This window comes from Odocoileus virginianus, chromosome 8 (assembly GCF_023699985.2).
Source record: "Odocoileus virginianus isolate 20LAN1187 ecotype Illinois chromosome 8, Ovbor_1.2, whole genome shotgun sequence".
NCBI lineage: Eukaryota > Metazoa > Chordata > Mammalia > Artiodactyla > Cervidae > Odocoileus > Odocoileus virginianus.
In genome coordinates this window covers 71,740,537-71,750,350 of record NC_069681.1, presented here as the reverse complement: position 1 = coordinate 71,750,350, position 9,814 = coordinate 71,740,537, and the positions used below count along the sequence as shown (strand labels likewise).

General features: G+C 47.4%; 1 protein-coding gene across 3 annotated transcripts in view; it reads left to right on the top strand.

Moving 5' to 3' along the window:
* Positions 1 to 9,814, top strand: part of SACS (sacsin molecular chaperone) — a 79,078-nt gene that overhangs the window by 39,001 nt on the left and 30,263 nt on the right. For 2 of the 3 annotated variants that reach the window (XM_070471674.1, XM_070471672.1), the window contains exons 3-6: positions 450 to 600; positions 7,406 to 7,493; positions 8,597 to 8,682; positions 9,343 to 9,454. In XM_070471674.1, coding sequence (XP_070327775.1) covers positions 450 to 600; positions 7,406 to 7,493; positions 8,597 to 8,682; positions 9,343 to 9,454 — 437 coding nt within the window. Of the gene's footprint in view, positions 1 to 231; positions 385 to 449; positions 601 to 7,405; positions 7,494 to 8,596; positions 8,683 to 9,342; positions 9,455 to 9,814 lie in introns of those variants that run through there. The other variant, XM_070471673.1, reaches the window with a different exon arrangement.

Genomic DNA, 9,814 nt, shown 5'->3' with positions numbered 1-9,814 from the left:
GGCCTCGCGGGCGGGGCCTGAGAGAGGGGCGGGGCCAGTGGCGTCTGAAGTAAAGGGACAGGCCGGGTGGGCGGGGCGAGTCCTGACGGGAGGGTGAGGCCTGGTGGGCCCAGGGGTTTCTCAAGGAAAGGTGAGGAAGGGGCGGGGCCTGGATGGCGGGGCGGGGCCTGGGGCTGGGCGGGGCGGGGCGGGGCCTGCCCGCCAAGTCCTGACGCGCAGGCCGGGCGTCTCCTCAGCTAACGGTCCTGGCGGGCGCGTGCCCGCGGGCGGCGCCTCCGGGCCCCTCCCCGGCCGCGGCTTCCCCCTCCGGGCGGGGCCGGGCCCGGCGGGGAGCATGGCGAGGGCGCGGTGGCCCCGGCCGTGAGGACGCACCATGGGCGACAGGTGAGCGCGCGTCGGCGGGGGCCGCGGTCCCTCGTGGCTCCCGCTGAGGCCTTTCCTTCGCGCAGGTGGCTCTGGGTGACCGTGCTGCCCGGCTGCGCGGGCTGCAGGACCGTGGCGGTGCCAGCGTCCTGGACGGTGCGCGATGTGAAGCGGCGTCTCGCGGCGGAGACCGGCTTCCCCGCGTCGGAGCAGAGGCTGTGGCTCGGCGGCCGGCAGGTAGGGCGGGGACGGGCCCTGGGGTGGGGCCGGGGACCGGGCAGGGGCCTTGGGGACGGGGGTCGGGGATGGGGGTGGGCGACAGGGGATGAGGGGGCCTGGGGTGGGGGAGCCCGGGGTGGGTGCCTGGGGACAGGGATCGGGGATGGGGGGACCGGGGACGGGGCCCAGGGACGGGGATCGGGGATGGGGGGACCGGGGACGGGGATCGGGGATGGGGGACAGTGGTTGGGGGGCCTGGGGACGGGGATCGGGGATGGAGGGGGCCGGGGCCGGGGCCCAGGGACGGGGATCGAGGATGGGGGAGCCCGGGAAGGGGCCCTGGGACCGCGGGGCTTGGGAGTGGGGATCACGGGCGGAGGTGGAGGACTGAAGGACCGGGATCTGGGGGCGAGAGGCCTGGGACACGGGCCCCAGGCTCCTGCCCGCCTGGAAGTCATCCTTCTCTGAGAATAGGGATCAGATGAGGTGGCTGTGCTCCTGTCACTGCTCAGATTTCTGTCGATTTGCCTTTTCAGCACTGTATCCCCTTCTCCCTTTTTGTCTGAATCATCTTCACTTCCTGAAATTAAGATACTTTTTTGATGTGCGGTATAGCAAGAGGTTTTTTTTTTTTTTTTTTTTTTTTTTTGGTTTGCTTATTCGGAGCCATCACCTCTGAAGTGACTTCATCATTACTCATATTTTTCTGATTTTGTTATGCATTTGACTGGAATCTTGGTCAGTACCTTAGCCTTTTATGTTTTAGAAGTTTCCCCCCATCTTTGAAGCACAGAAATTTAGGGCTGAGAAGGTCTTCAGGCATACTCTATGTAAGCCATTATTTTGAGGAGTAAATTTATATGAAAACCTGCAAGATGCAAATGAATGACTTAATCAGAACTTTGGAAATCAGGAGTATTTCATGTTATATGTAACCTTTAAGACTGGTGGAAATACTGCAGTTTTCTTAAAGGAGGTGTAGTTTACTAAAACTTAACTTATTATTTAAACATCTTCACTTTTTAAGAGTTGAACCAGATACACAGGACTGCTTGAGTACCCAGGATGGCATTTCAAGCACTGGATTTCTTTACTGTTAATACCAGTACAGACATTGGGGACATGCTTGGTGCCTGTGATTTTTAATCTTGCAGTGTAATTCTGGCCTTCAGGGTGCCTGGTGCACCCTCCCGTCTCTTTCCTGCTTAAACAGGTTTCAGATTAGCCTGTTCCTCCAGGGATCAGTCCTCCTACTGCTTGGTCTCCAGGGTGTTTGATGGTTGTCAGTGACTGGATCAGGGCTCTGGATAGGACGGAGAACAGCTCCTCGGTCTTCCCTTTCTCTCTGCATCCACCCCCATCTCTTGACCTTCCTGCACATCCTCTCCTGGTCCTACTAACCCTAACCTCTTTGGTTGCTCCTCTGGGTTTGCTTTGTCATCTTATCCCCTAGGTATGGTCATATCCAAAGAGTCAGTTGTGGCTCAGTCTTGCCATTGGTAGGATTTCTGGATGCCTCTCTGCAGAGCACCCAGGCAGGGTGGTGGGCGTGGGTGTGGTGTGCAGAGTGGTCAGATTTAGTGGGTGGGTGTGAAGTCTAGGTAGGAAACTTGTGCTCATGTAAGTGACGAGCTTCCAGACCTGCGTTGTAGAGTTGAAACCCAAAGGAAAGGATACATGGGGAGCTTTGTGAAAGATAGGGTTGTGTGGTACAAAATGGCCATGTATATTTGTGCAAACAGTGGGAGAACTGGTGGAGTGTTGGATGTAGAATAAAGGGGAAGGCCTTGCCAAGAATGTTCACAAGCCTTGGGCAGGACAGGAGGATAATGCTCAGCTGGCAGAGATGAGCAGGTCGGGGGTGGGGTTGACTCGAGTTTCAGTTTGCTTTATGTGTGTTTGTGCAGGACTTAAGCAGCTAGGACAGCACATGGAGAAGGGGGTGACCTAGCCCCTGTTTCTGTATTATCAGTGGGTCACAGGGGCCAAACTAAGTAACACGGTAGCCTCTATTTTCCTATACTAGTAGCAGCAGAATAAAACAAATTCTAACCAGTTGTACTGTTCATGGGGTTCTCAAGGCAAGAATACTGAAGTGGTTTGCCATTCCCTTCTCCACTAGACCACGTTTTGTCAGAACTCTCTGCCATGACCCATCCATCTTGGGTGGCCCTACATGGCACGGCTCATAGTTTCATTGAGTTAGACAAGGCTGTGGTCCATGTGATCAGATTGTTTACTTTCCTGTGATTGTGGTTTTCATTCTGTCTGCCCTCTGATGGAGAAGGATAAGAGGCCAATGGAAGCTTCCTGATGGAAGAGACTGACTGAGGGGGAAACTGGGGTCTTGTTCTGGGTGGGGCCATACTCAGTAAATCTTTAATCCAATTTTCTGTTAATGGGCGGGGCTGTGTTCCCTCCCTGTTGTTTGATCTGAGGCCAAACTAAGGTGGAGGTAATGAAGATAATAGTGACCTCCTTCAAAAGGTCCCTGCATGCACTGCTACACCAAGTGCCCCCAGCCCTGCAGCAGGCCGCCGCCGACCAACGCCTCTGCCAGAGACTCCTGGATGCTCATGGGCAAGTCTGGGTCAGTCTCTTGTGGGGTCACTGCTCCTTTCTCCTGGGTCCTGGTACACATAAGGTTCTGTTTGTGCCCACGAAGAGTTTGTTTCCCAGTCCTGTATAAGTTCTGGCAGCTCTATGGTGGGGTTAATGGTGACCTTCTCCAAGAGGGCTTATGCTATACCCAGGACTGCTGCACCCAGAGCCCCTGTCCCTGTGGCAGTCCACTGCTGATCCGTATCTCCACAGGAGACACTCTCTGTCTCAGTCTCTGTGGGTCTCTGTGTCCTGGTGTGCACAAGGTTTATTTGAGTCCTCTGAGCATCTCTGGTAGGTATGGGGTTTGATTCTAAATGCGATTTCTCCCCTCCTTCCATCTTGCTGGGGCTTCTCTGCCCTTTAGAAGCAGAAGATATTAAGAAGTGGTGGCAAGAATACACAGAAGAACTATACAAAAAAGATCTTCACGACCCAGATAATCGTGATGGTGTGATCACCAACCTAGAGCCAGACATCCTGGAGTGTGAAGTCAAGTGGGCCTTAGGAAGCATCACTACGAACAAAGCTAGTGGAGGTGATGGAATTCCAGTTGAGCTATTTCAAATCCTAAAAGAATGATACTGTGAACGTGCTGCACTCAATATGCCAACAAATTTGGAAAACTCAGCAGTGGCCACAGGACTGGAAAAGGTCCGTTTTCATTCCAATCCCAAAGAAAGGCAATGTGAAAGAATGCTCAAACTACCACAAAATTGCACTTATCTAACATGCTAGCAAAGTAATGCTCAAAATCCTCCAAGACAGGCTTCATCAGTACATGAGCTGTGAACTTCCAGATGTTCAAACTGGATTTAGAAAAGGCAGAGGAGCCAGAGATCAAATTGCCAATATCTGTTGGATCATTGAAAAACCAAGAGAGTTCCAGAAAAACATCTACTTTTGCTTTATTGACTATGCCAAAGCCTTTGACTGTGTGAACCACAACAAACTCTGGAAAATTCTTCAGGAGATGGGAATACCAGACCACCTGACCTGCCTCTTGAGAAATCTGTATGCAGGTCAAGAGGCAACAGTTAGAACTGGACATGGAACGACACACTGGTTCCTCAAGGCTATATATTGTCACCCTGCTTATTTAACTTATATGCAGAGCACATCATGTGAAATGCTGGCCTGGGTGAAGCACAAGCTGGAATCAAGATTCCTGGGAGAAATGTCAATAACTTCAGATATGCAGATGACACCACCCCTATGGCAGAAAGGGAAAAAGAACTAAAGAGCCTCTTGATGAAACTGAAAGAGGAGAGTGAAAAAATTGGCTTAAAACTCAACATTCAGAAAACTAAGATCATGGCATCTGGTCCCATCACTTTATGGCAAATAGATGGAGAAACAGTGGAAACAGTGACAGACTTTATTTTTTGGGGCTCCAAAATCACTGCTGATGGTGACTGCAACCATGAAATTAAAAGATGCTTGCTCCTTGGAAGAAAAGTTATGACCAATGTAGACAGCATATTAAAAGGCAGAGACATTACTTTGCCAACAAAGGTCTGTCTAGTCAAAGCTTTGGTTTTTCCAGTATTTATGTATGAATGTGAGATTTGGACTATAAAGAAAGCTGAGTGCGGAAGAATTGGTGTTTTTGAGCTGTGGTGTTGGAGAAGACTCTTGAGAGTCCCTTGGACTGTGAGGAGCTCCAACCAGTCCATCCTAAAGGAAATCAGTCCTGAATATTCATTGGAAGGACTGATGCTGAAGCTGAAACTCCAATACTTTGGCCACCTGATTTGAAGAACTGACTCATTGGGAAAGACCCTGATGCTGGGAAAGATTGAAGGCAGGAGGAGAAGGAGATGATAGAGGATGAGGTAGTTGGATGGTGTCACTGACTCAGTGGACATGAGCTCGAGTAAACTCCAGGAGTTGGTGATGGACAGGGAGGCCTGGCATGCTGCAGTCCATGGGGTCGTGAAGAGTTGGACACGACTGAATGACTGAACTGAACTGAAAACCAGGTCTAAGGTCTCTGCTGTGTAACAGTCTAGGGCATGGTGGTCCACAGACAGCTGTGGATCCGATCCTGAAGCTCAAGGGCTAGAGGTCAGGGCTGGGGTCATGAGTTTGGGAAGCACTTGCAGTGCCTTTCTCCTTTTGCATCTTGGTTAGCTCCCTGGGGACATGATTAATGTTTGCTGGGCAGTCAACTGTGTTCCACACACTGTTCTGCTGGTGACTTTGCCCATGTCATCTTGTTTACTACACAGGACAGCCAGCCTCATGAGAGAGTTGTGACTGGTCCATCCTGCAGAAGAGTAAAACTAAGAGTCAGAGAGATGAAAGATCCAGTCAGGATTCATACCCATGTGTGTCTGATTCCAAAGTCCACACCAGAAAGAACCTGTCAGGCTGTCAATCGGGAATAAATGAAAGTTAAATGTAAAGTTCTTTAAAACAAAGAGAAACTTAAAGTAGTAAAGGTGATCTTTGAACTCAAGTTTGGAGCTCTCACAGAAAACAGTCAGAGGGCGTAATTCTCTCCTGATGCAGAAGACGGGCTGTGACTTCTACTGAACTGGTGACCTTAGTGATGCCAACATGTGCCGTCAAGAAGGGTCTCTTTTACATAAGCGAACCTTTCATAGAAGTGGTTTTCTTTTCCTCTTTATCCAGTACTGCTCAGAACTTTTTAGATTTGAATTATTGGTGAGAATTCTAAATATTTCAGGTATACAAGAAACTGGTTTTGGTTGGTTATGGACTTAGGAGTGGGCACTTACAGTACTTGGTCCTCAGTCTTTCCAGGTCCCCTGCCATCTGCCTTCTCCTTGTCTCTCTTGCTTCTCCTGGTCTGGAAGAGGGATCTGTGTGTTGTTCCCTCCACCTCCTGTCCCATGAAGAGAGGGAAACTGCTCACTAGAGCTGTGTGTCTTCCTGACTCTTTCTCCTCCAGCCAAATCTGCTTGAGCCTCAAACTGGGATGTGGGAAGTATTGTTACCTTTCATTTAGTTCATCAGAAACATGCCGATCAACCCTTGAGTCTTGAGAGCCTCCTTCTGTTCTTGAAAACTGAACAAAGGAAAAAGTGTTGGGAAATTCAGATGCAGTTAATATTATGCTATTTGCTTCACAATTATTGTTTCATGGAAAATGAAAATGAGCATCGCTGAGGTTTTTAAAGGAGACTAGGGCTGACCTGAACAGAGACCCAAATGTTCAGGTTATTTTGTAATCATTCTGTTCTAAAAACAAAATACAAAGACTGAAATTGGCAACTTTTATGGTTTCATTGCCTCTGGAATTGGATATGACCAGCTTTGCTTGGTTGAGTGACTTAAGGTCTCAAGAGAGAGGCCCAAGCAGAACCCCCAGATCTTGGCGGGCTCAGGAGGGAACATGGGTATACTGCTGGGTTCTCTCTGCTGCTTGACTTCTCTTTGGGAGGATCACTGCCTGAGATAGGCCACTGATTACAATCTGCCAGAAGCATGCAGTGTCGGAGTCACACAGCCAGTCACATCTGTTGTCACTAACAGGGTTCTACACCGTGTGTTCTTCCTTTTCAAGTCCTCCTTAAGACCTGGAGACATGGTCCTATGTTACAGAGTTCTGCTTCCCTTCCTGCCATTCTTCTTTAAATGTACCTTAGCTAACTGAATTGGACTACTAATCCTTGGCTTATGCATAGCTCTCTTTTAGTCATCAATTAGTCATTAATAGAATGAACAGCCATGAACCCATCATCCAACTGAAGTACTGAAACAGTGTTAACAGTCTCTCTTGGCCTCAGTGCTTTTCTTCCGTGGCTTGTGTTCTTGTCTCTTTATTTGTAATTATTTAAGAAAAAATCAGGTGGCTCTGTAGTAAAGAACCCGTCTGCCAATGCAGGAGATGCAGGAGACGCTGGTTCAGTCCCTGGGTGGGGAAGATCCCCTGGAGGAGGAAACGGCAAGCCACTCCAGTATTCTTGCCTAGAGAATCCCATGGACAGAGAAGCCTGGTGGGCCACGATCCACAGGGTCGCAAAGAGTCGGACATGATTGAGCGACAGGTGCACGCACACAAGGAAGAGCCATTTACATTTTTAAATAAAATTTTTGACAAATTTTGTTCTCTGAAATACTCACTTCTTCAGAGCAATTTATTTCCTGATTAGAACACTTAAAAAACATTATTTAAGTGAAACAGAATGAGGTAAAGTTTTGAATTTATAGAAGTAGGAACTGTATTGCTTTTCACACGTTTTCTTTTTTTCAGTTATCTGACTGGATCAAGATTGGAGATTTGACCTCCCAGAACTGTCATCTTTTTGTAAACCTTCAATCAAAAGGCTTGAAAGGGGGAGGTATGCCATTGACTTTACTAGGATTCAATCCCATTTTTAATTGCATAAAGATAATGTTTTAAAAAGGAAATGAAAGTACATACCACTGGGATGTGATGAGGGCATGTCAGGGCCGGAGGAGCACACATGGGTGGAGTGAGCCTCTCCTGGGGTGAGTGGTCTGCGGGTTGGGTCCTGTGGGGCTTGGTGGGGGTGGGTCGTTGTACCAGAATGATGCAGATTAACTAAGCTGAGGTTTTGTCATCAGCACATATTTCGTTTTTGCTTATAAACATGTATTTTTTTCTGTGCATCTGGGAAATTACTTTCCCTCCCCCGTTCTCCCTACACTTTTCTGTCCCCTGTCTGAAGGTGTCCTGGTTGGCCTGTCCTGAAAGTCTCCAGTTTAGGAGAGATGGAGGGAATGGGAACCGGGCAGCCACTGAGATGCTGCCTGTGCCATATTTCAGAACAGTGAGAACAGTGGTTGATTTGAGAATATTAAGGCTGGCATGACAGGCACTTACATCTCTGGCTTCTTACTTAGCTGCAAAGTCTTCTCTGGTGGCTCAGAAATAAAGAATCTGCCTGCAATTCAGGAGACGCAGGTTCAGCCCCTGGGTTGAGAAGATCCCCTGGAGAAGGAAATGGCAACCCACTCCAGTATTCTTGCCTGGAGAATCCCATGGACAGAGAAACCTGGCGGGCTGCAGTCAATAGGGTTACAAAGAGTCAGACACGACTTAGTGACAAAAACCACCTCCAAAGCACCCATAAAATAGCACCATTTATTTCATTTGCTTTGGAAAATAGCAGCACCCCATGCTCTTTATTTTTGAGTTAATAATCTTATGTGACATTTAGGATATTTTTTAAGCGTTTTTTAAAACCCAAATTTGTAATTTAATTAAGAATCTTGAGATTTTATAAAATTGAGTCTACTCTACTTTGTACTGAAGCTGTGTAGTCAGGTAGGTTTTCATACCAGAGGGCTGCAGTGACATGTATGAAGTCAGAACTTGCACAGCTTTGCTGTCTCTAAGAACCAAATGGTATTCATCATTTGTAAAGGCTCTTAATGATTTAATAACATTCAACCATGTTGAATGTGTTCTCTCTTTAAGGTCGATTTGGTCAAACGACACCACCACTTGTGGACTTCCTCAAGGACATCTTGAGACGGTACCCAGAAGGAGGGCAGATTCTGAAGGTAGGGCAGAGTTGCATGCATATGCGCCTCCATGCTGGTAACCATGAGATGAGAGGTTACCAGGAAGTCCTGTTCGTGTTTGCATTTTAAAGCTTTGTCTAGATTTGAATGGCTGTATCTGTTTCCCTCTGCACCTGCCATGCACACGCTGAACAGGACGGCTTGAGATGCAGTTGGCATGAATGAGGGTTCAGAGACAAAGGGGCCCCTGTGTGCTGGAGTCAAGCAGTGTTGCTCTACAGTGCTTTTTTTGGGCAATTTTATATAATTCCATATTGTAATTTTGTGAATTTTATGTAAAACATTGCGCAGGAGCGTTGCAAACCAACCAGCTGACCAAATAAAATAATACTAAACCCACATTCAGGGGCCATGAACCCATGCTTGACTGCTGGATTTAGAAGTTTGCTTTTTGGCTGAGTGTATTTAAAGAGATAATTGTTTGAGTTCAGTATTTGTATTTACGATATATCCTTTTAGTTTGAATACACTCATTAAAAAAACAAACTAAACAAGCAAACCTACATAAGACCCACTTGTGATCCAGATAGTGGGTTTCCTTTACTTATGTGTAAAGGCTTTTTACATATTTGAGGTGAATACAAGGTGGGCAGTAGATTACTGTTTTATTAAATATTACTCTTTCTGGTGTATTTCTAGGAATTAATTCAGAATGCAGAAGATGCTGGGGCCACAGAAGTTAAGTTCTTGTACGATGAGACTCAGTATGGAACACAGACTCTTTGGTCGAAAGACATGGCACAATATCAGGGTAAGAGTCAGTCGTTAGTCTTGCACGTTTTATTCTGTGTACTAACAGGTGACTTTTTGTGGTTTACAGTACAGCGTTCAGTGCACAGTTGCATTACCACCTCTCCTTCACTTCTCTGCATATTTAACTCCACTTCTTCAGAGGTTTTCTCTGCTTTTCATGGGCAAGTGTCTCTGCTAGTTGATATTTTTACAGAACAGAAAAGAATAAAAATCTTAAAACTCAGAGTAACAAACTATGTAAATACGTAAACCTCTTATTCTGTTCAGTAAACTTGTGAGCCTTTTATATCGTTAGCAAGACAGAATGGCACCCTTTCCAAAGAGAACACTCCTCTGCATTTGGAAAGAAGTTAGAGGC